This window comes from Canis lupus, chromosome 11, assembly GCF_003254725.2.
Source record: "Canis lupus dingo isolate Sandy chromosome 11, ASM325472v2, whole genome shotgun sequence".
Classification (NCBI taxonomy): Eukaryota; Metazoa; Chordata; class Mammalia; order Carnivora; family Canidae; genus Canis; species Canis lupus.
Genome location: NC_064253.1, coordinates 23,157,587 through 23,184,341, shown reverse-complemented (window position 1 = coordinate 23,184,341; position 26,755 = coordinate 23,157,587). Strand labels below are relative to the sequence as shown.

The 26,755-nt window shown below is 39.0% G+C and overlaps 1 protein-coding gene across 2 annotated transcripts in view; it reads right to left on the bottom strand.

Annotated features, from left to right (window-relative positions):
• Positions 1–22,634, bottom strand: part of LOC112650201 (F-box/LRR-repeat protein 21) — a 28,526-nt gene extending 5,892 nt beyond the window's left edge. Inside the window, exons 1-4 of one of the 2 annotated variants that reach the window (XM_049091807.1) lie at positions 6,518–6,544; positions 4,265–4,364; positions 2,789–2,875; positions 135–501 (exon numbers count right to left, since the gene is read on the bottom strand). In XM_049091807.1, coding sequence (XP_048947764.1) covers positions 135–501; positions 2,789–2,862 — 441 coding nt within the window. In that variant the 5' untranslated portion in view covers positions 2,863–2,875; positions 4,265–4,364; positions 6,518–6,544. Of the gene's footprint in view, positions 1–134; positions 502–2,788; positions 2,876–4,264; positions 4,365–6,517; positions 6,545–22,203 lie in introns of those variants that run through there. The other variant, XM_035697047.2, reaches the window with a different exon arrangement.
• Positions 22,635–26,755: the final 4,121 nt, after the last annotated feature.

The window sequence follows — 26,755 nt, the reverse complement described above, 5'->3', positions numbered from 1 at the left end:
CAAAACCCCCAGGAAATAGCTTGGAGTAAAGATTCTGCAAAATTCACTGACTGCTTCAGCATAATGATTTAGATACACAAATATGACACTAACAAAAATGTAAGTTGTTTCTATTTAATGCTTACTCTTCTCACCTTAAAGCTGACATATTGGAGATGGGTAGCATGCTTTTTAATGATCTGCTGAATGAGATCCGGATGGGTAGACTTAAAATATGAAGTCGCTGATTGATTCAGTTCAAATTCAAACTTCCTCCAGAGGTCAGGAATATGAAAAACTTCATTCCATTTCTTACATACCGAAGACGCCCGGGCCCGATCTATTAAAGGAAGATACTGAAAAATGCGTAATACTACATAGTGAGGCAAACTCCCCCAGTCTAGAAGGACAGCCGGCAAATGGGTGTGGTTGAGAGAAGAGTAGAACCCAACTTTTGGTTGTTTCACTGCTGATGAATACTGGACAATCTTATTCACAACAGATAAATTGTTCCTCTTCATTCTGTAAACATTAAAAGATTTTGTTATTATATTTTCCACATTTCCCTCAGACATCTATACTCTGATTGCACAAAATAACACTAGAAAATGAAAAAGTTAAATTTTTTTTTTAATTTTTATTTATTTATGGTAGTCACAGAGAGAGAGAGAGAGGGGGGCAGAGACACAGGCAGAGGGAGAAGCAGGCTCCATGCACCGGGAGCCCGATGTGGGATTCGATCCCGGGTCTCCAGGATCGCGCCCTGGGCCAAAGGCAGGCGCCAAACCGCTGCGCCACCCAGGGATCCCCAAAAACAGTTAAATTTTAATAGTAATCTTCCACTTTCACACACTGATAGGTACTGCCATATGCTAGGCATACAGAGGTAAGTAAGAGGGAACTTGCTCTCAAAAAGCTATGGCCAAATGGTGAAATACCATGGTAAGTGCCATCCCTGACATTGGGACAAGCTGCACTGCAAGAATAAAGCCATGACATGTGATTGAGCTTGTGTGTGGAAGAGAATTGTTGGGGAGGCTTCCAGAAGGGAACATCCATGGAAGCACTGTGTCTCCCAGGTTCATTCCTGGTTAATTAGGAAATATTACATAGCAATTGTGCTAACAACTCCTGGGGTCCTGAAAGACAGTAAATCGTTATCAAAAGCAGAGGCCTGGAAAAGCCCCAGCTCAGCCGTTGACTGACCATGCAATCTTGTCTGAGCAAATGTAAGCCTCAGCTTCCTCGTCTGAAAAGCAGGGAAAATAGCAGTACCTAATCACATAAGGCAGTTGTGAGGATTAAAGCATCTAAGTACCAGAACATAGTAAAGGCTTAATAAATGTTGCATTCTTGTTGTGTTAAACTGTCCAATGCATTTTTATGAACTAATTTCATTATTTAATTTGAAGCACAATTTTCAGGTGACACATAGGACACAGGAGCTCTAGAGAAGCTGGACCTAGCAGGGATACAGCCTGTTTAAAGAACACACCTGACGCTCACTAGCAAATGTGAAAAAGCAAAGGAATGGTCATTCTTCCCCAACAAAAGATATGATGAATCTTCAGGTAGGAGCCAGCTTGAGACACAACTAAGTTACAACAAATTTCAGGTCCAGATGTACCCAAGTATATAGGGTTATCTTGTACATATATTCTACATAGGAATCCAAAGTATTTTAAGTATACAATCATTTGAGAGACAAAATCATGGTAAGAGTGATTCTCAACTTTATTAAACTTTGGTTGACTACTTAATCCTCTTTTCATCCCTGAATGTTAGAAATGTATATATCTCTGATGTGAATCACTTCTTAGCCATAATAGACAGCTGGATATACCAAAGCAGGGCTAACCTATAAAGTTGCTGAACAAAATGAAAGGTCACCTTCAGGGTTTGGAAAACTAAAATGGAAAACAGAAATAGTTGCAAAGCTGTACCTCAAGCATCCAGTGAAAGAGCTATCACACATGTTTAGTATGACTCAACCAATTATACGCATAACTGAGAACTGGCCCAGTAATGTAGAATATATCAAAATGCTGATACTAATAATTCAAAGCACACTTGAAATATGCTTATTTTGTGTGTGCTTTTTTTTCGAAATATGCTTAATTTGAAAGGGTTGCCCTACTCTTTAATTTTAATTCCCTAAAATGAAATATGTTGGCCCAGGTAAGATTAAAGAATGGACAGTGAATCCTAAATTCTGATAGGGAGCACATTTACGGACATTTTGCTTGTATGTGTTTTATTTAATAACCTTATAGGATAGGTTGTTACAATTTCACTAAGTTATCACGAAAAGAGTTACCCCTAATATAATTCTTCACTGGAAAAGAAGCATGGCCAAAAGTAAAATAAGATTTCATCTAAATGTCAGGTTAGCAAGTTGCCCTGTAGTTGTAAACAAAGAGACTATATTATATATACAAACTGACTCCATATAACATGGACAGATTGTTTTAATTGTTTATTCAGTAAAATAAATAATTGTAAAATTGTTTATTCAGCTCACTGATAGAATCACCATAAACAAGACATTAAATGAATACCAGTCACCCTATTAAAAATAACATTTTGATGTCTTTTCTTTGTGTACATTCATCTTCAGAGTATAAAACTCATCTACAAATCATATATTTAACATAAGTCATATCAATGAGAATCAGTTAAACATACTTTAGAATGCAAGACAAATTAATCTTTACTAGCTTGAAAATCCTTATATAAAAATTCCAACCTAAACATACATGATCATTTTAAAAAACTGATGATTGCTTTTTCAAACTGCCAACTTTCTTACCTAAAGAAGGCTTCCAAGTTATAGTTCACTCTGAACGAACGAACTGCTGCCATGGGGTACTCACCAACATCCATCTGATTTCACTTCCTAGCTTGGCAAAATACCACAAAAACACATTCATCAGAATGTATAAGTAAAAATCCAATAATTTTTATGCTTAGGATATTCACCTATCATCTCATTTTGTTCAAGGATTTTGTTAGGAAATTATTGATTCCCAAGCAATTGTTTTTTACTCGGGAGGAAACCAGTCCAAAAAACAACTGGCCTGGTTAGTGGGAATATTGTAACCCTTGTTAGGAATCAGACTGGAAGCTCTACTAAGAAATCTGTGGATCAAACAGTCAAAGGGCTCTGTAAATTTCCATTTTAATGAACATATATGGAGAGATATTACAAAAAGTTTAAGTAGTCCAAGATTATATTTATTTGTTTGTAGGCTGTGTAAACTTTAAGTTTCAGTTTTTAGGAGCACATAATGCCACTACAGTTATAATAATTAAATAAGAAGACATATAAATTTTATTGAAATCATTTGTTTGACTATTAACTGCACAACATATATACTTTTGTGGGGTTTTCTTCTGAGTTTTTCACTTCGGTTGATAGATATAATTGATTCATTCATACTCAATCAATTCATTCATACTGTCTTTGAGGTCTGACCAATTTTAGGGAAAGTAACCTGCCAAAGTTAGAAGCAGTCTATGGAAATTTCATTTTTATGAAAGAAAATAGTAACAGGTCTACACCAGGATAAAACTCACTGCCTTGGCATCATGAATAAATGTTGTAAAGTCAAGGTAAATAAATAAATGCATCCTACTACCTTCATAAGCCAAATTCAACTGTACAGAGGAGGTGGAGGAGACAACCCATTAATCCACTAAAAACTTCTCTTAACTGCTGTCTACTACCTGAAGCTCTCAATTTCTCTCTGAATCCTACTCCTAACATAGAGCTTTGGAGAACAGATATAATGTACTTGAGCTCAACATCCACAATTTAATTTCCCCACCACTACCTGATGTCCTACTATTATCCAAACCACTATTTACAAGGTAATTTCTTTTTTCTTTTTTTTTTTTTTTACTTACAAATTTATTTTTTTTATTGGTGTTCAATTTTACAAGGTAATTTCAAGGTTGGTTCTCCCACTTTACATTCCACTCCAGAAGTAGGCAGAAAGGAGCTCCTGGCACATTTTCAAAGAACATCACAAAATAAGGGAAAGACAAGCTAAGGGGCTTGTATTCCCCTCATAAGATGTCACACTCAATTTTATTTATTTTATTTTTTATTTTATTTTATTTTTTTTCTCAATTTTATTTATTGCAGAAACTTTTCTACTGAGTTATCAAAATAGCTAATCCTGTGTTTGCAGGCTGTTCTGTGTGCTGGAGAATACAGCGGTAACCTAGTAAAGGTACAGAAAGAGTGAATGACTAAACCCCTAAGAAGATGATGAGAAAGTACCTATCTGAGATCAATTCACTGGAGTCTTCAGGATCAGATGAACTACTTCCTTGAGTACTGAAGAAACTTGATGGCTGTTTCAGAGTCACTATCCAGAATTCTGAGTGACAGGAGAACATAAAACCAGAATACGGGACACCATCAAGTGATGGAGAGCCTGACACTGATCTTCAGTGCAATTCTAGAGCTTGGAAAAGGTTTATTAGCATTTGGTAAAGAGTGTAACAATGACTCAAAGTCCACTTAGTGGCTTCACTAACCACCCTAACCCAACTTCCTTTTTTTGTTATGTTTACTAGTTTGGTCGAACAGGTGACTATGTGAATTGGATCCTCTAAGACTATCTAAGAATAATCTCCAACAAGTATTCTTGAGAAGAACATTTCCAAAAACAGATTAAATGAAAGACTGAACATCCAAAGCCAACCTGGTGGCAGCAGTGGAAACCAGCTTTTGCACCATCACCAAATTCTTCCGGATTAGTTAAATGAATACTCAGAAAGTACTCTGAAAAGTTTCAAGTTTTCAATTGTCACAACACTAGAAATGTTGTGTAAATATTACAGATAACAGAATAAAGATTCAAAACTACCTAAAAGCCAACACAAATTTGTTGGAAGCACCAAAATGAAAATGAATAGAAATAATTATCAAATGTCATTTATTTAATTTGCTTTCTAAAGCAGCACACTGCAATCTTATCACTGCTACCACAGATCAGAAGGCTTCTGCTAATGGGTCTGAATTCCCCGTCATGGGTGCAATGGCAAGGAAGGTATGGGCCTGGACAGGAGAGCTGAAGATCTGCTTCAAAATACAGCTCTTAAACACACAGCTTTCTAATAAAAGAATCAATGATACTAAGGACCAACACTTCTGCCCAATAAATACCACCCAAGTACAGAACAAAAACATAATTAGAAAAAAAAAAAAAAAACTACATTCTTTACAGCTCACATGACCTTAGTTGCCCTCTAAGTCAAAAACTGCCATTTTAAAAAAGTACAATATCACCAAATTACAATTATCACCAAGGGTTCAACACGACAGAGTATTATGTCAAATAAATATTTCCTAAAGCAAGGATTTCCAGCATTTTGGTGTCCTCCTATTCCACCACGATTTAGCAGTTTTCTATACTGTCTTCTAAGTCTCTCTGTGATATTAAGATATAGTTTATTTTAAAAGAAAACTTTAAATTTTAAAATAGGCCTATCTCCTTTTAATGACTCATAGAAAACTGAAATTTTCAAAATATATGTAGATTGAAAACACCTTCTGAGATGCAAGAAGAGGGTTACACAGAACTTGAACCAGGCAATCTGTTAGAATCCCTGATTTGGGGTTAGAAGGCTTTCAGGCATCTTTTCCCTCTCCTGTCCCCCTCCGCCCACCCCCCCCCCTCCCCTCCTTCTTCCTCTCCCAGCCCCACCAGCCAGACTCCTTAAAAGAAAAGGCCCTGAGGACAGCAAGCCCGGCCCTCTCCAGGGAAGCCTGAACTGGGGAGGGTCCCACCCTAGGCTGGACACATTAAGGGTTCTCACAATGAATACAACGCACGCAAGAAAGCATTTCTCAGCATTACTTTCCAGGAAAATAATCAATTCATTCAACTTCACATTTTGGGCAAAGTTTCTGGGCACAGGTGCCAAGGCAGAAACCAGTCCACCTTTGAGCGCAGGCCCTCCCAAGTCACGGGAAAGGTTTCAGTCGACCTCTCGGCCTTCTCTTGGTGGCAAACATGAACTCTCACTCGTTACCCTCCTGCGACCTGTGACTCCTGCAGCGGTCGCGCAAAGGCGACCACGTGGATCAGCGGCCGCGGCGCGTTTCCTGCAACTGCCCGTATTCACCCAGCGGCGAGGGCGCGTTTGAGGGCCGCGGGGGCCAAAGCGCATCCCCACGGCGCTTACCCTCCAAAGAGGAAGAAAACGACCGAATCCGGGAGCGCGGGTCCCGCGCAGGCCGCTGCGGGGATGTGCGCACGGTGAGAGGCGAGCCACGCGGGGCTGACACCCCCTCGGGGGAAATCGAGCGCTCCCCTGGGCTCCCACCGCCCCCGGCCTCGGGGGTGGGGGGCGCTCGGGTCGGCGGCGGCCCCGCGGGGAGGAGGCGGGGCTCCGCGGGCGGCGCGTCCCGGGCCGCGCACCACCTGCCGCCTGAGCCAGGACCGGCGCCCCGGCCCGCGCGGCCTCCTCGAAGTGGGCGGGGGCCCTCCTCGCAGACCGCGCGACCCTCCCAAAGAAATGCTACCTTCAATCCTGCAGCCGCGGAGCGGGGGTGCCGCGCGCGCGTCCTTGCGTCCGCAGGCCCTGCTGCCGGGCAGCGCCCGCCCGCCGCGACCGTGCGCCCAAGCCGTCCGGGAGCGGGGAGCGGGGAGCGGGGAGCGGGGAGCCGGCTGCGGGCTGCGGGCTGCGGGCCTAAGACCCCCGAGGCCGTGGGCGTGGCCCCGGCCCGCCCCGCCCCGCCCCGCTCGCGTCCCGGGCGGGTGCAGCCTGGGGTGGGAGCGCGCGGGCGCACCTGCTCCAAGGTTCCCCGAGGGCCCCTCCTTAGGTGGTGAGTGGGAGGCCTTCTGCCCGCTGGTCTTCAGCTGCGCCTCTGTGACCACCTGCGCTGTCAAACTGACGGCCAGCCAAATGCCAGGAAGCTAATACTTCCAGCTTCTGGAAATAACCCTCCCCGGGAAAGGGCACCCCTTTATTAATATACAAATCGTTGAAACTTAAAATATCAGAAGTGGGGGAATCCCTGGGTGGCTCAGCGGTTTAGCACCTGCCTTTGGCCCAGGGCGTAATGCTGAAGTCCCGGGATCGAGTCCCACGTCAGGCTCCCTGCATGGGGCACGCTTCTCCCTCTGCCTGTGTCTCTGCCTCTCTCTCTCTCTCTCTCATGAATAAATAAATAAAATCTTTAAAAAAATATATCAGAAGTGGCAACAGGTCAGTGTTAAATATGTCTATATTACCTCCCTATCCTCCCTATCTCAATCCCTGGGGCTAACCACTGCAGTAGTTCATTGTGTAAACTACCAGACCTTCCATACCTACACACAAGAAAAGTACACAGAGGTCAGGATTTTTACTTTTTCTAAATCATTAGTTCTTTTAAAATCTGAGCTCAAACTATACTTAATGTTCTGGGACTTCTGTTTTTGCTTATTATCATGGTCATGGTTACATTTTGACACAGTTCCCCTGGAGAGGCTTTTTTTTTTTTTCCCCCTTCAAACAGCTTTATTGGGGTATAATGAACAAACTGCACACACTTCAAGCATAAAACTTGATAAGTTTTGACACCCTTGAAACAACCACTACAATCAAGAGAATGAATATATGTACATCTTCCAAAAGTTTCTTTATCCCCTTCTGTAACCCCTCATTCAACACCAGCTTTCTGACACTATGCATTAGTTTGCATTTTCTCAAATTTTACGTAAATTGAATCACAGATAATCACAGAGTAGTACTCTTTTTTACCTGGCTATGTGCACTCAGCATAATTGCATTGAGATTCATCCAGGTTACTGGATGTATCATAGTTCTTTTTTATTGCTGAGTAGTATTCCAGTGTATGGATATACCACAGTTTGTGTATTCATTCACCTGAAGATGGACATTTAGGTTATTTCTAGTTTGGCAGTATCACAAAATAAAGCATGAGCATTGTTGTACACATTTTTTTTTAAGATTTTATTTATTCATGAGAGACAGAGAGAGAGGCAGAGACACAGGCAGAGGGAGAAGCAGGCTCTATGGAGGGAGCCCGATGTGGGACTCAATCCCAGGACCCTAGGATCACACCCTGTGCTGAAGGCAGATGCTCAACCACTGAGCCACCCAGGCGTCCCCATATACATCTTTGTATATAGTTATGCTTTCATTTCTCTGGGTGAAATACCCAGGATGGAAATAGCTGCACTGTATATAAGGCAGGCATATGTTTTACATTCTATAGAAGACTGCCATTGTGTTTCCAAGGAGGCTATTTTACATACCTGCCAGCAGTTTATTAGAGATCCAATTCTTCCACATCCTCACCCATATGTTTTAACCTGATAGGTGTCTAGGAGTATCACAGTACAGATTTTTAAATTATTTTTTTTATTTTTTAGATTTTGTTTATTTACTTGAGAGAGAGAGAGAAAGAGAGATAGCAACAGCACAAGCTGGGAGGAGAAGGAGACGCAGGCTCCCTGATGAGCAGGGAGCCCAACAGGGGGCCTGATCCCAGGACCCCGAGATCACGACCTGAGCCAAAGGCAGACAGTCAACCAACAGAGTCACCCAGGCGCCCCATGGTACAGTTTTAATTTACATTTCCCTAATGAATAACAATGTTGAGCATTTTTTTGTCCCCATGTAGTTATTTGCTATCTGTACATCTTTTTGGTGAAGAGTCTATTTAAATCTTTTGCCTAATTTTAGTTGGTTGGTTTTTCTCATTTTTGAGTTTGGAAAATTCCTTCTATATTCTAGATACAATTCCTCTATCAGATATATGATTGTTAGAAGGTGGGGAAGGGACTAGAAAATAATCCCCCAAATCAAGAAGGCGCTTTTACTTTTAGACTGAAAAACAAAGCAGGCCACCCCGTACAGTTAACACAGAGTTTTTTTCAGGGTAACTTAATGACAAGGAAGATGTGGTGGGTAATAATCCAGTTGTGCAATTATTCTCCATAAAGTCGGGACCTTAGTCTCCAGATTTTTATAGTGCAAGGGGATTGGCAGAAGGGCAGCGTAGGGAGATAGAAGGGTTCAGGTGTGCCTACTTGACATCAAACATTCCATTAGATCTTCTGGCACCACCTGTGCCAGGAAGGCAAGATAGTGGTATCTTTAACAAATTTACAGAAGGCCAAAGCAAGCCTACCCCCATCTTGGCCTTGGCTGGCATTTCTAAGGTATGTATATTAATCTCCAAGGGGTTCCAGAAGCCTGGCAGTGGTGGTGGTGGTGGTGGTGGGTGTTTAGCCATCAGGCTTGAACAAAGAGAGGGCTAAGATGAAGAGATGGAATCAGTATTGTTGGCTCTCTTATTACATATGACTTGTAACTGTTTTTCTTCCCAATCTTTGGCTTGTCTTTCTCTTCTTTTGAAGAGCATAAGCATCATCCTTTTGATAAAGTTCTATCAATTTGTTCCTTTATGGATCATGATGTTAAATCTAAGAAATCTTTCCTAAGCCAAGTTCATGAAGATTTCTCCCTATACAGTTTATAATTTTAGAGTTTACATTTAGGCATATGATTCATTTAATATTTGTGTGTAATACAAGGTGTGAATCAAAGTTCACTTTTTTTTTGTATACATATATCCAATTATTCCATCAATAGCTTTTGAAGAGACTTTTGAAGAGACCCTTTTCTCCACCTAATTGCCTTTGCACCTTTGTGGAAATTCCATTGTTCATGTATGTGTGGATCTACTTTTAGACTATTTGGTATGTTTGATTGATATATTTGCCTGTCTTTATGCTACTGTCACACTGTCTTGATTTCTGTATCTATATAATAATTATTGAAATCAGGTGGTTTTATCCCTCCAAGTTGTTTTTTTTCCCCCAAGTTGTTTTGGCTATTTCATATTCATTCTATTATGAATTTTAGAATCATCTTGTCAATATCTACAAAAAATCTTTCTGGGGTTTTGCTAGAGATTGCCTAGAATCAAGAAATCAATATGCGAAGAATTGACTTAAAAATATTGAGTCTTCAAACCCAAGAATACAATATATCTATTTATTTAGGTCTTTAATTTCTTTCAGTAATGTCTATAGTTTTCATATAGGTCTTGCAAATTTTATCAGATATCTCTCTAGGTATTGTATAGGTTTTTAAAATATAAATACTGTTACTTTTTAAATTTTTATTTTCTAATTTTTTGTTTCCAGTATGTAGAAATACAATTGATTTTTCTATATTGATCTTGTATATTGCAACCTTGCTAAAATCACTTATTAGTTTTAGGAACTTCAATTGGAACCTAGTATATTTCACTGGATTTTCTACATACAGTCATGTTGTCTGTGAATAAAAAGTCTAACTTCCTCCTTTCCAATATAAAAGCTTCTTATTTCTTTTCCTTGCCTGGTTGCACTATACTTGCAGCAAAATGTTGAATTATATTGGTGAGAACAGACACCCTTGTTCCCAATCTTAGGCAGAAAGCATTCACTCTTAAACCAGTAAGAATGTGGCTACCTTTAGGCTTTTCATAGATGCCCTTAATCAAGTTGGGGAGATTCCTTCTATTCCTACTTTGCTGAGGTCTGTTTTTGGTAAATGAATAATGGATTTTAGATTTTTGTCAAATGCTTTTTCTATATCTATTGAGATGGTCTGATTTTATTTTGTTGTTGTTGTTGTTTGTTAAAATGGAGAATTACCTTGCATTCTTGAGATAAAGCTCACTCAGTCACAATTCATTATCTTTTTACCAACTGTTAAATTCAATATGCTAAAATTTTGTTTAGAATTTCTGCATCTATGTTCATGGGGTGAAGATATTGGTTTATCATTTTCTTTTCTTCTAATATCCTTGGCAGAGTTTGATATCAAGTAATGATGGGTTTCATAGAACAAGTTGGGAAGTACTTCCTCTTCTTCAGTATTCTGGAAGAATGTAAAATGTGTAAAAATGGTATTATTTATTCATTAAATGCTTGGTAGAATTAGCTAACAAAGTCATCTGGGACTGAAGTTTCTCTTGTGGGAAGACTTTTATCTACAAATTCAGTTATCTACTTTAGTAGATATACTCAGGTTATCTATTCTTTCTTGAATGAGCATTGGAAGTTTGTGTCTTTTAAGAAATTTCTCCACTTGATCTAAGTGGTTAAATTGATTGACATAACATTGTTCATAATATTATCCTATCACCCTTTTGTGTCTATAGTATCTGTAAGGATGTCACCTCTCTCATCCCTTATATTGGTATACTCTTAAACTCATCAGTCTGGCTAAACGATTATCAATTTTATTGATCTCCAGGAAACAGCTTTGGTTTCACTAATTTCCAGAATTATTTCTTCTGTTTTATATTTTACTGATTTCAGTTCTGATCTTTATTTTTCCTCTTTTGTTCGCATTGGATTTAATTTGATATTTTTCTAGTTTCTTAAGGTAGAAGCAAAGTACATTGATTTGAGATATTTTCTTGTATTCTAAATGGGCTTTAGTGCTTCAAGTGTTCCCTTAAATACTCCTTCAGGGGCCTATTACTGATACCTAATTTCAGGGAGTCTACTAAACTGAATCTGGGTTCCTTCTCTTTTCCTAGATAGCAGCCTATAACAATTGGGGGCACTTGTAGGCTTCATATCTCTTATGTCTTGAAAGTTCTCATTTTATGTATTGTGTACTTTGGTGGGGGGCAGTATTTTCACAGAGGGTAAATCTATTCCCTGTTTCTCTATCTTGGTTGGAATGAGAGGTTGCCTTATACTTTGTAATGGTTGAATGAGAAGTTCCCTTTAAATGGAAACATCACAAGTCCTATAACTAGTGCTGGGCATTTAGTTTTTGCAATTATGAAGTAGGCTGTGAGGATGATACATCTTGCATTTCTGTGAATATTACTGAAGAACATTTATAGAAATGGAATTGCTGATTAAAACATTTTAGGTTTTGGGTGGCTCAGCGGTTGAGTGTCTGCCTTCGGCCCAGGGCGTGATCCTGGAGAACCGGGTTCGAGTCCCACATCGGGCTCCCTGCATGGAGCTTGCTTCTCCCTCTGCCTGTGCCTCTGCCTCTCTCTCTCTCTCTGTGTCTCTCTTGAGTAAATAAATAAATCTTTTTAAAAAAATAATAAATAAATAAAACATTTATTTTATCTAAAATAGTGTTGGTCTGATAAATGTGATATACTTCATTTCAAACTAAGGAGCACAGAATTTAAAAATTAGTTATTTTTAAATATTTAATAAATATTTAAATTTATTTTAAAAATTAGTAACTTTTTTAAAGACACCACCTCTGTATAGTCAGTTTGTCATGCTTTCAGCAAATAGTGATGCTGATTGTTTGAATCAGGATAGTCAAGGTTATTCTGCAGGCACACACAACTGCAAATCACAGATTTAACCCAACAAAGGTTTATTTCTCAGTTATACTACATTTCTCTCAAAATTCAGCTGAAAGCTCTGGTCTGTTGTATTCATTCTGGAACCAAGGATAATGGAGCAGTTAGTAGCTAGAAAGTTGTCCGTGTGTTAGAGAGGGAAAGAGAGAGTGGAATGAATATACTGCAACTTTTGCTTCTACCCAAATGCTAATTCCATCCTCCGTGGCAAAAACTAGTCAAAATGGCCATACCTACCCTTAAGGGGGTAGAAAATGCAATCCTACCACATGCTGGAAGGAGAAACCTGGAATATTTGAGAATACCCATAATGACTGCAACATTAGTGCAATGATATCACATTATGCCACCAAAATTTCATCAAAAATATTCTCAAGCGGGCAGCCCCGGTGGTGCAGCGGTTTAGCGCCACCTGCAGCCTGGGGTTTGATCCTGGGGACCCTGAATCGAGTCCCACATCAGACTCCCTGCATGGAGCTTGCTTCTCCCTTCTGTGTCTCTATGAATAAATAAATAAAATCATTAAAAAAATACTCTCAAGCATGAAATGATATCTTAATTGGGGGGGGGAGGTTATATAAATTTTGGAGGGAGACAGTTCCTAAAACTGCAGTCACTCCTGACACCAACAGCAGATACTAGGGATCTTTAAGACCACCCTCAGGTTGATAATTCACTGTAAGGACCCGCAGAACTCCTTGAAAGCTGTTATACTCACGGTTATGGTTTTTTTTACAATGAAAGGATGCAGACTGAAGTCAGTGAAGAAAAGATATGTATGGGGCAGAGTCCAAGAGAGTTCCAGATGTGAGCCACCAGTTGTCATCTTCCAGTGGAGTCATGGACAGTACTAACTTCTCCCGGCAACAATGTATGACAGTGTGTACGGAGTATTGCCAAGCAAGGAAGCTCATCTGAGCCTTGGTGTCCAGAGTTTTTGCTGGGGCTTGGTCACACAGACACAGTTGACTGCCTAACTATGTGGCTGACTTTCAGCCTCCAGCCCCTCCAGAGGTTGAGATGATACCTCCTGGCCCAAAGCCCTCACCATAAATCACATTGTTAGACTATTTGGTGTGACCCAAAGCCCCAAATAAACAGATACTCTTGTCCAACAGAACATTTCAAGGACTTAGATCATAACACAGGAGCTCAGGGTAAAGATCAGGCCTCTCTTTGGGTAAGGATAATTCTTTTTTTTTTTTTTTAAGATTTTATTTATTTGAGAAAGAAAGCGCGCATAAGCTGGGGGAGAGGCAGAGGGAGAAGCAGACTCTCCACTGAGCAGGGAGGCCAATTTGGGGCTCAATCGCAGGACTCTAGAATCATGATCTGAGCTGAAAGCAGACGCTTAACCGACTGAGTCACCCAGGCATTCTTGGGTAAGGATAATTCTTGACTACAGAGAGTTAAATCATATTTAATTCAACATGATTTCAGAACTCTATAATGAAATTGCCTATGTATCCTACTGGAAAGAAACATGGCTTTGAATTGTATCAGTAATATTTGCTACCTAATATAAAGTATTTATATTAGTAATATATATATTATATATAATATATAATATTTATATTGGTATTTATTTTTGACAGTGTGACAGGAAAAAAAAATTCCATATTTGCCTTAATGTATAAACTGTCAACTTGCCAGAGAAAAATTCAGGTACATTTCCCACTTTTTTCCTCTTGCACATTGCCAAATACAATATCTACAAAAAAAAATACTCTAAAATTTGCTATGTTACAGTTTGTCCCAGGTGACTTCTACATTTAAATATGCTCTGAGTATCTATCCTGCCTTTTTTTTTTTTAAGAATTTGGTTTTTAATATTTAAAAAGATATATAGCCTATTTTCTAAACAGTCTAAATATTTTCTAAAGATTCAGCTTTTACTTCATATTCTTTTAGAATAAGTTTTGCCAAAGGAAAGGAGACATTTAACTTTACAAACACCTTAGGGCAATTCATTTTAAGTCACGAACGCCAGCTAGTGTGTCTCTAAATGTGGATGAACTTGCTGCTGTTTGCACTGTGTTCAGACATAGTATGAAGCCCCTGTAAATAGGAGGAATTATGAAATAAGCATTTCTAAATGGGTCAGGGTTAGTCATCACTGACAACATTGATTCTAAGCCATCACCCTGTTTTGGAGAGTGAAAAAAACCAAGAGGATTGCGTGGATCTCAAGTTTTCATTAACATCACATTCTATTCAGTGTGAAGTAGCTTTGACTTATACACTTTCATGGACCTGAACTTTTCATTTCTTAAAGCAAAGAAGGAAAATTATTTTTAACCTGTTGCTTTTCACTAAGACTTTTTTAGTCAAGGCTTTACAATGCAAACTCTTTAAAATGAAACACTGAATCAACTTTGTATTACTTAGTTTTAGAAGCTGTAACTCAAGTAAAAAATTTTGCAAATACATTTTATTTTAAAAAGAAGCAAATGGGAGTGCCTTGATGGCTCAGTCAGTTAAGGGCCCGACCTTTGACCTTAGCTCAGGTCTTGCTCTCAGGTTTCTGAGTTTGAGCCCTGAGTTGAGCTCAGGCATGGAGCTTACTTTAAAAAAAAAAAAAAAAAAGTGAATGCATTTATTTTCTTGTTTAACTAAACATATCACGTAAATACTTTGTTAATCTAGAGATTATTTTTTTGCAGTTGTTTTATTTATGAAAGGCAAACCATTAGTATTAATTTGATTGTCAGCACAAATCTGGAATTACTGAGAGAACCAGGGACAGTCATTCTAAATCATTTAATAAAAGCAGGTTAGTAGGTCACGTTTTACATCTGTCATAGTGATCAGCTACTTCTGAGAGCATTTCAAAAAGGAGTCATTAACAAAAATGAAAATTTTTAGTTTTTTGAACAAAAGGAACATTTTAACAATGAGCTATTTTTCATATAAAAAAACATAAACTCTTTGAAGATACAGATTTAAATTTCCTCATGTGTATCAAGTTTTCTGTGTTACTTCAAAATCTTTGAAAAATGACCTATCTTATAATTGAAAGTTAAGTACATACCAATTTAATTCGACTTACTGGTCTTAGAAAGAAAATGCTCCAGTGTTTTTGTAATGATTATCATTCACTAACATAAGGAATATGCTATATTGCCAGTCAATTACAATGAGATCATAAAGCAGAACTGTCAGAAGAAATAGAAAACAATACTATCATATTTAATAGACGTAATATTTAAAATGCCACAGGATAGCAATAAACTGCCTGCAAACACACTAACCAAGTACCCAAACAGAAATAGGGCAGCTCTTTGTTACCAAATTATAAAGGCGACACAGAAAAGCTGGCTCACAAACATGAGCAAGGTTTGCCAATCAACAAATATGATGACCAATCCAGGACAGGGAACAGTGCAAAACAACAAACCATGAGTCACACAGTGATCTGTGCAACATACCCAGGTGCTTACAACCATAAAGAAACTCACACCACCGCTGCACACATACACACATCCCTACAGTGAGGCTGTTTGACAGTGGTGGTAATTCCATTTATTACAACATTAGAAATTAAAACAGAGCACAGCACATCTGATTTTTCCATTTCCCTGTTTGGACTCCCTGTACTGAGTAAAAGTATAAAGCTCAACATTTACAGGGAGAGTTACACCTTCCAATCTATCATATGAGTATTCTTATTTAGCCTTCCAAAAATAGGATGAGCTATGCAAAATATGTATAAATAAAAATCTAAGTAAAACCACTTTCTTGACCACATGTCTTTCAAGTACTTTCTAGTATGGAATCTAAGATGGGATTTGGGGAAAAGCCCAGTCTTTTGAGAATGCACAAAGTTCTAGGTTTAAGGGGAATGACTTTCCTCCCCAAGGAGGGAGCAGATCTCATGTGTGAGAGTGGGAGCTATTTTCTTCCCACAGTGATGATTCACAGAATATGAGAATATGTATCCCTTTGGGTTGAATCATAGTAAGTGTGTATTTAGATCCCCAAATCCTTATTAAGCATCTTTGCCCTTATGTTTCATAAAAGAGGTTTTTTCTTCAGAGAAAATTTTGTTACTCATTTTTCTTTATCAACATCACACCTTCTTACCTTTAGGGAGCTTTTCAAATCTTTGAGAGGAAATCACGACACCGTCCACTATTGAATGAAGTGTGTTTCATTAAGAGCAAATTGCTGTTGAGTCATATCCTGAAAGTGAGTCGTTACTTTTAGCAGGATAATTATACAGGTGCTTCAGAAGAGAACCCAGTCAAACTCTTATTAGATTGATGTGTTTCCCTTAGGAACAGATGTTTCATTTTCAATCCAGAAAAATTCACAAATACGAAACTTGTAGAATTACATATATAGGTTGCTTTTAACAAATGGTGTTGATGATATGCATTTAGTCATTAACTCCTAAATGTAATTTAGTTGCATTTCCTTAAATTAACTACAGGCATACCTTGGAAATAGTATAGGTTCAGTTCTGGACTACAGTGATAAAACAAAATTAAGTCAAATGAATTTTTTGGTTTCTCAGGGCAAGTTATCGAGGACACTGAAAAAATGGGGCTCACAAACCTGAACATAAAGGTTTGCCATTAATGATGATGGTACCTAATCCAGGACAGAGAACAGTACAAGAGATCAAATGGTGAGCCACACAAGCATCTGTGCAACACAGCTAGGCATTCACCACAATGTTCACTACTGCTTACATTGTTTAAAAGTTATAGTTACACTATATTAAGTGTGTAACAGCCTGATGTCTAAAAAATGTACATGTCTTAATTTAAAATACCTTATTGCTAAAAAATGCTCACCATCATGACTGAGCTTTTGGTGAGTTGCCATCTTTTTGGTGGTGAAGAGTCTTGCCTCCATGCTGGATGGCTGCTGAATAATCAGGGCAGTCGTTGCTAAAGGTTGGGAGGTGAATGGCAATTTCTTAAAATAAGGCAAGAGTGTTATCTGCCACATTGATAGACTCTTCTTTTCATGAACAATTTCTTTGCAGCATTCTATGCTGTATTTTGATAGTATTTAACTCACAGCAGAACTTTTTTCAATATTGGGGTCAGTCCTCTCAAACCCTTCTACTGCTTTATCAGCTGAGTTTCTATAGTATTCTAATCCTTTCTTTCATTTCAATAATCTCCACAGCATCATTACCATGGATAGATTCTATCTCAAGAAACTACTCTCTTTCCACATTCATGAGAAGCAACTTTTCATTCATTTAAGTTTTACCATCATATTGCAACAATTCAGTCACATTTCACTCTCCACTTCTATTTCTACCACATCTGCAGTGGTTTTCTCCACTGAAGTCTGGAAACCCTCAAAGTCATCCAACTTCTTCCAAACTCCTGTGCATGTTGAGAGTTTAATCTCTTCCCATGAATCACCAATGTTCTTAATGGCATTTGGAATAGTGAATACTTTCCAGAAGGTTTTCAATTTGCTTTGCCCAGATCCATCAGAGGAATCATTATCTATGGTAGCTAAAGAATTTTTTAAAGAATAATATTTGAAAGCCAAAATGACTCTGATCCGTGGGCTGCAGACTAGATCTTGTGTGCTCAGGCACACTGTCAATGAATAGTAATATTTTGAAAGGAATCTTTCTTTTCCAAGCAGTATGTCTCAACAGAAGGTTTAAAATATTCAGTGAGCCATGTGGTAAACAGGTATACTCTCATCTAGGCTTAATTGTTCCATTTAGAGATTATAGGCAGAGTACATTTGGCATCTTTCTTGAGGGCTATAGGATTTTTGGAGTGGTAAATGAGCATTAGCTTCAACTTAATCAACAGCTGCATTAGTCCCTAACAAGATAGTCAGCCTGTCCTTTGAAGCCAGGCATTCACTTCTCCTCTCTAGCTATAAAAGTCCTAGATGGCATCTTTTTTCCTAACAAAAGGCTATTTTAGCTATGTTGGAAACCTGCTGTTTGGTGAATGATCTTAGCTAGATCTTCTGGATAACTTGCTGCAGCTTCTCCATCAGCATTTGTTGCTTCCCTTTACACTTTTATGTTCTGGAGATGGCGTCTTTCCTTAAACCTATCATGAACCAACCTCTGTCAGCTTCAAACTTTTCTTCTGCAGCTTCCTCACTTCTCTCAGCCTTCAAAGAATTGAAGAGTGAGGGCCTTGCTCTGTGGCAGGCTTTGGCTTAAGGGAATGCTCTGGCTGGTTTGATTTTCTATCCAGGCCAATAAAGCTTTCTCCATATCAGCAGTAAGCCTGTTTTGTTTTCATATCAATTTTTTATGCAGTGGAGTAGCACTTTTCCTTTAGGAACTTTTCCTTTGCATTCATAATTTGGCTATTTGATGCAAGAAACCTAGTTTTTTTGCCTGATTTTTCAATATGCCTTTCTCACAAAGCTTAATCATTTCTAGTATTTGATTTAAAGTAAGAGATGTGCGGGCAGCCCGGGTGGCTTAGCAGTTTAGTGCCAGTCTTCAGCCCAGAGAATGATCCTGGAGTCCTGGGATCAAGTCCCACGTCGGGATCCCTGCATGGAGCCTGCTCCTCCCTCTGCTTGTGTCTCTGTCTCTCTCTCTCTCTCAAGAATATATAAATAAAATCTTAAAAAAAAAAAAGTAAGAGATTTGTGACTTTTTTAACTTGAACATTTCAAGGCCATTACAGGGTTATTAATCGGCCTAATTTCAATATTGTTGTGCCTTAGGGAAGAGGGAGGCTCAAGGAGAGAGAGAGGGGTGAGGAAGCGGTCATTTGGTGGAACAATCAGACCACACACATTTATCCATTAAATCTGCCATCTTAGATGAGCACTGTTCATGGCACCCCAAAATAATTACAATAATAATATCAAAGATCAATGATCATAGGTCCCCAAAACAAATATAATAATAATGAAAACATTTGAAATATTTCAAGTATTACCAACAAGTGAGAGACATGAAGTGAACAAATGCTGTTGGGAAAATGGAACCCATAGACTTGCTCGACACAGGGTTGCCACAAATCTTCAATTTGTAAAAACTAAAAAACAAAACAAAACAAAAAACCCCTACAATATCTGCAGAGCCCAATAAAGTGAAGCAAATAAAACAAGGAATGCCTGTAACTAGAAAATTGTGCTAAAAACATTAATTAATAAACCTCAGAATTTCTTTTCCAACATTAATAGCATCTCTAGCACTTTTCCTAATTGTTCTCAGTATAGAACTAGAACATTATCCAATCAGAAAGGGTAGTGAATTTAACCATGAGGTCAATGGATTTGATCAAAGTTCCTTTTCACAAACTCAGATTCCCCTCTATTCTGGAAGTTATCTGAAACCTATTTTCAAGTAGCCTAAATTTATTTTGTTTGCTGTTACTCCTTTTTTTTTTTTTTTAAATTTTTATTTATTTATGATAGTCACAGAGAGAGAGAGAGAGAGGCGCAGAGACACAGGCAGAGGGAGAAGCAGGCTCCATGCACCGGGAGCCCAATGTGGGATTCGATCCCGGGTCTCCAGGATCGCGCCCTGGGCCAAAGGCAGGCGCCAAACCGCTCGCCACCCAGGGATCCCGTTTGCTGTTATTCCATAGAAATATGTTGAGAATACTAATGACTTCTTCTAAATTAGGCAGAAAAATATACCCACATGGTTTTTAAATCAAATGATTCAACTTTTAAACTTCACTGTGCAGCCTCTTATAAACTAGGAAGAAATAATGGGAAGGCATCCCCAGTTAGATTTCTCTGACCAGATGACATCATATTACCCTATTATAGTTTTAATTTGTCCAACTCCCAGCCTATATCACAGACATTTTTCTAGCAAGAGAACAATAATGGAAAATGAGCTTTCAAGTACACTGTTTAATTATCTCCTGTTCCATGGTGAAAGACTGGATGCAATATCTAGTCTTTTCCCGTTGCTCTGGCCATTCCACTCCTTGGCTGGTGCCCCATCATCTCCTTAAGCTCTCAGCATTAGCATGCCCCCAGCTCAGTTCAGGAACACTTCTGTCTGCCTCTGCTGATTCTCTGGGTGAAGTCATCCCTTCCTGTGGCTTTTAGCTCAATCTATATGTTACTGACTCCTAAATGTATATCTCCAGTCCTGACCTCTCTCTTGAACTCCAGACTTTTATATCCCATTCTCTGTTTAACTTTCCTCAAAGTGACTTCCAGGTCTTCTCTTTCAAAACCTGCTTCTTTGTGGTTTTCCCATCTCATTAAGTAGCAATACCATGTGTGGAATTGCTAAGGCACACTTTGCAATCATCTTTGACTCCTGAATTTCCTTTCATATTCTATGTACAGTCTGTCAGTAAATCCTCTCAGTTCAACCTTCAAAATGTGTCCAGAATCTGAATACTTCTCACCACCTTTGCTGCCACCATCCTGGTCCTAGCCACTATCATCTGGAAGATGCCATGGCCTCCTAACTGGCCTCTTTACCTCCACTCTTACTCCTACAATACAATCTTCACATACTAGCCAGAGTCATCCTGTTCAGAAGTTTGCTTATGTCACTCCTTTGCTCAAAACATCCAGTGGCATCTTTGCCCTCAAAGTAAAAGGCAATCTGTACAGCACCTATGAAAGTTCCCCTTAAAAAAAAAAAAAAAAAAAAAAAAAGAAAGTTCCCCTTAATCTGTTCTGCCTACGCTTCTCTTTGACTTCACCTTCTTCTACTTGCTCCCTCCCTCCTTCCCTCTGCTCCAGTCACAGGAACCTCCTCTTCCCTGTTCCCCAAGCCCTCCAGGTACTCTCCTGTCTTGGGGCCTTCATACTTACTTTTCCTTCTGTCTCAAATGCTCTTTCCAAAGGTATTGACAGGGCTTACTCCCTCTTCTCTTTCAGGACTTACTCAAATGTTACCCATTTTACTTTCTCACCAACAACTGTATGATATACTAAATGCTTTGCTTATCTGTCACTTGCACTAAAACGTAAGCTCCAGGGAGGCAGAGATTTTTGCCTGTTTTGTTTTCTGGTGCATCTGCACAACCTAGAGTGGTGTCCAGCATGCAGCACATGCTTATTGCATAATTGAATGAGTAAATAAATATCTTGTTATCTTACATTATATTTTGTTCCAGTAGACAGAAGATGGATGGATGTGGATGGACAGATAGATAAAAATAAGCCTACAGATAGGCTGGTATGACCTGGTCACCATCATCCCCCAGGCCCTTTCCAGGAAAGGCAGCCCAAGCACCAATACAGAATTATAGACAGAAATCTCCCATTTTAGGCTAAGGACAGCATATAATCATTACACATTTTATATTTCTAAGAAATTAAGTATTAAATAACACCTTTCATTGGAACATCTTAAAATATGTTACCAAAAAGAAAAAAAGTAGCATAATTACGTATACTTCTATATCTCTATTATACATCAGGTACCAGTAGGAGTCTTAGTGGATTCAAGATCTTTCAGCTTCTGACAACTTTGTACTGGAACAGAAAATGTAAGATGAGCCCAAGAAGTAGTTTGACATTTACAATACGTCACTTAAGCTTTAGAAAGTCTATTACTGCCTGGCTTATTAGCATAAGAAAGAAGTGAAATGACATGTAGACTGTCAACAGAGTGCCATGGGAACTGTGGGCCAGTCAGTTACCTCAGCTAACCTCACTTAGTTCTTCCAGGCTATGTGGGCATGTCACAGTTGAACAAATTAGTCAGGGAAGGCTCTGAGAAGGAAGTAGGGCTCCCTCTTGGCGGTTAACCAAAAGTATTTTCCTGAGGTCAAAGTGTGAATGCCACATGAACTCTGTGTTGACCACTCTTACAATGAAAAGACAGGTGTTCTTTATGAGACTGAGCCCCTACCGATTTGCCAGCTGCTTAGAGAGTGGCTTTGGTTCCCTGGCCTCCTAATGGCCTGCCCCCCTCATACCTTCAATCCCTTCTTTACAAGCCCAGGACTTTCACTCTTCTTCCTTTCAAAACTGACATACAAGAAGGCCATTGATCACAGCTAAAACAAGCCACCTCTTGCTAGGTTGTTATATATCCTTTTGGAGAGATGCGAACCAGAAGCAAAGTGAATGTATCAGGAACCAGCAAGCCAGGCCCAGCCTCTGCATTAGGGGGCAGGATTTTGCCAATGCCCTGGAGATAAAGCCAAGCAAGACAGACACTCACGGCCCCTATACTTTGAGCATGTAGCTGCTCCATTTACTGTAATTTTTAACTAACATTAAAGTTAATTAAAATTATTATCTATCCATTTATGGATATGGATAATATGGATTGGATAATCTATCCAATTATGTATCCATGGGTCTACAGTCTGAAGGAAATTCAATGGGCCTTAAGGCAGGTACTCACAGACTTTAGGAGGACCTCAGAAATCACTTTATCTAACTTTCTCATTTTATAGATAAGGAAATTAAGGTTCCAAACAGTTAACTGCTGGCCTGTGATCTCCTAAGTGCACATTCCATATCTTGATTTTGTGTGTGCTTGGAAATGACTGGACTGCATTTCTTGTAAAAGGTCCTGTAATTCAGCATAGTCATTCTGCACATCCTCTGAGACTGACACAGTAATATTTGACTGAGCTCATCAACCATGATGCTCTAAAAATGCCCATGTTCTAGGAATATAAATTTTACAATAAAGTTTTCACGTGGGACCCAGGAGGAACTAACTTGTCATCTGACTCTAAACTAGCCCCATGGCCATAGGCATAGACGGTAAATCAGTATTATGTGACTGACCGAAGAAAAAGCCTGGTGGTATGGAGAGGATGCTGGATCAGAGAAGGCAGATGTGAGTTTCAGCCCAGATTTTGTCATAAGTTAGCCATTTCACTTTGGGCAAGCACTTCATCTCTTTGAAATTTAGAAACCCTCCTACTAAGTATTCAAACTCATTGTCATCTGCTAGGACAGGGCAGTTGGATGAGCAAAGCAAATGGGCAATCATTTTGCTTTAAAGGTAAAATGCCTCTCTGGTTCAGTATCTCCTAACCTAGTAGAGACTTAGAGAAACCAACTGTCTGGAAAGGCTGAGTACATTTGTGCCATCCCAAGACTTTCTAGTTCCTTTCTTCAGCCAGAAAGTGGTACCTACTACCCTAGCAATGGAAATAGGTCCAAAGGATAGACATAGGACCAGAGCAGACCCAATCTAAGTTTTCCCCTCAGATTGGTATACAGATCATAGGAAATAAAATTCCTTTTCTCTAGAGCTAATAACCTAGGATGATGCAAGCTTAAAGTTACAGTGACTCTTTCCCTTGGGCCCATGGCAGAGCCCATCTATTGGAGGGGACATGAGGCCAAAAAAGAGATAAACAGCTGAAAGACAGTGTTCCTGTTATACGGCCTAATAACCTGAATCCAGCCATGCCAGAAGATGCTTGAGTCAAAAAATTTTCTTTTTGCCTGAACTAGTTTTGGTTGGGTTTCTGTCACTTTTGATTAAAAAAATCCTCTCATTTTTTCAAATGAGGAAAGTAAGATTCATATGAAGGGAGTGATTGACTCAAGGTTACATGGGACACTGGTGACAATATTGGGACTTGAAATCAGGCCTATTTCCATTCCAATGCATTTCCTACTACACTATTCTTTATATATACTGTCTTGTGAATTATTCAACATTTTCTGAATGATAGTACAGATCTTTTTTCATGCCATATTGCACCATGGCAAAATCCATTCATTCATTTGAACAAAAGATGGAGAATCATTTATTGAGGATTCTATGACACAAGAAGAGAGCTTAGACTAATTGACTTGTGTCTAGGTTAGGTCCAAATAAAAGATTCAGTTATGTCAGGATCAAAGGTAAAAATCATGTACTTGATTCTATTTTCCCCCCAAATAGGACAATCTGCTTTGTTCTAGGCATGACAATAGGGTCTTCCATCAATGTGTTCATGTGTAGTTACCTTACAGTGGGCTTCATGCATAGGTGAAATCCAATAGGTACTGGAAGGAGAGAAGGAAGGAAGGGAGACCAGAAGGAAGAGAAACAGGAAAGGCAAAGAGAAGTAGAGGGCTTTTCAAGCAAAAATTAACTGGTTTTCCTCTTGTTCAACAGAGCTTATATAATGTCTTATAGCGATCTTATGCTATGTCCATGAAACCCAGTCTACTATGCAACCACTGCCTTTTCTGAATTGAACAGAAGAAACCTCAAGCTGGAGCCACAGAACATGAGTCTGTCTTAGTAGGACTGAATATCAGGAGCAAATGAAGTAACTAACAATAGTGACACTTGATCAATACCCTGATTGTAGCAGTTCCGTGAACTGGTTACAACAGATTCAGTCATAATCAGTAATATTCATTTACAAAGGGCTATACCTTGGAGCAAACCGTGTGAAAGTAGCTACCTCCTGGATTTAGTAACATGGTGAATCATGTTTTAGGAAACTTGAACACTTGATGATGAATAGATGTTAAGATTATTCTGTTTGAATTACTGTTTAGTGTGTGTTATCATTCTTTGTGATCAGAATTTTTAAACCACAAACAGGATATAGAGAAATGATAGGAAAAAAAAGTTTCAGAGTCAGAAAATAAGAGTACCATCAAAAGACTGTGTTTCTAAAAAAAAAAAAAAAAGACTGTTTCTCATGGCCTTGTAAAATTAATCCACCACTTTAAATCTTGCTCCTTCCTAGTTTTAAATTGAGTAATGGAAGGCAAAAGATTCCACAGCATCATAATCATGCAAGCTGAGAGGTATCTTTTATATCATGCTATCTTTAGCTGAAATTTAAACACTATGAAAACCAAAGGGGGAGATATTTCACTATCACCCTGACTGAATTAGCAAAATAGAATATTGTATGAATTATTTATTAAAATAAAGTTTTCTTTAGGTAAGAAATGTTCAGTCTAATTTATATGGTAACCTTAGATGATTGAATCTCACGTATAAGGTGGTTTTATTGATCTTTCTATCAATAGTTTTCTATTCTATGCAGAGTAAATTATAGTAACTGTTTTTGGACTTTTGAAATGTTTGTAAAACTTAAGTATGAATTTTGTTAAGATTCTCTGATGGCACTGACATCAACGTTTGATGTCATTTATCACTGGAAAACTTATAATGTGAGTGCATGATTTGCCATCCAGCAAACTCTTCACTGGCTTCCGGTGTCTGTTCTTCCACACTTATGTCTGTAGAGCCACAATACTGCCTCTTGGGAAAATACTCAAACCTTAGCTTTGCTGGTCAGCAATTTGCAGTCCTTTTATGAGATGCCTACAATAGCACCACATGCAATTTTCACCACCGATTCTTTAATTCAAGGGTTTATTCAACCAAGATGTGCCATTCACTATTTGAGACTCTGAAAGCAGAGTTGTACCAGACAGAAATGGTCCCTACTTTGGGAGCTTTTTTTCATGTGAGAACGAGGAGAGACAAGGAACACATGAATGAACACATGAAAAAGAAGATTTAGGGGTTCATAATTACTATCAAGAAAGTAACACATGTAATTCAATCGAGGGCATGGGAGGATGGCAATATGAATAGGGTCACATGGGAAAATCCTTACTGTGGAGGTGCCAGCCGAGCCCTTCCAGAGGAAGGGAGCACTCAGAGGAAGCAAATGTTCCCCGGAGGTCAAGACTGAAATGGGATCCTAACCGGCACTCCAATCCTGACCCTGACCCTGCCACAAACCCTCAACTCTTCCTTCGAAGGATAATGAAGACAATAAATTAAAAAAAATAATACCTTATCTAAAAGGGCCCATGGTAACAAAACTTCATAAAATTATGTCACCATTCTTAATTAAGATGACACTCTATTCAGAGAATGCTGTGCTCTTTGAGCCAAACTGAAACCCCATTGGGATGATTGAATTAATGAACAGTGGTGATTGGAGATCCCCCATTATTACTGAGAACCTTTAGAGGTACTCCATAGAATCCTTTGGTCTGCTTCTTATGAAACATCATGAGAAGTGGAGCAATGTTTCTTTCTTTGCTTTGCTTATCTTTTTTCTGAAATCAATTTGGAAAACACATTCTTTCAAACCAAAGTACATGGGTCTGTGAGTGGGGCCTCTGCTGGGAGCTCTGCCTGGTGTCCCAGGTGCTCTAGAGACAGCACACCTGTAACCAGAGCTGGAGCCTGCTTTTCCACCAAATGGGCTGTGAAATAAACCTTTGAGGTGGGCACGATGCCCACATCCTTCTGCATCTACCCACCATTGTTCTGAATTCCTGGGGCCCACCTTCCCTACCTTGACCCTCACTTTGAGTCATCACTATGGCCATAGTAGGAATTTTGTTCTCTTTCTCTATTCCATTTTACCTATTAACCAAACTGGATTATCTAGATGATGGAAATAGCATTTGAGTGTAGAGTTTTAACTATTTAATGGTCGGCCTCTGAGGCAGAATAATAATGCAAAGAGAATGTGTTGAATTCCTCACTAGCTGAATGACCTTGGAGGTCTAAGTAAAATGGCAGGT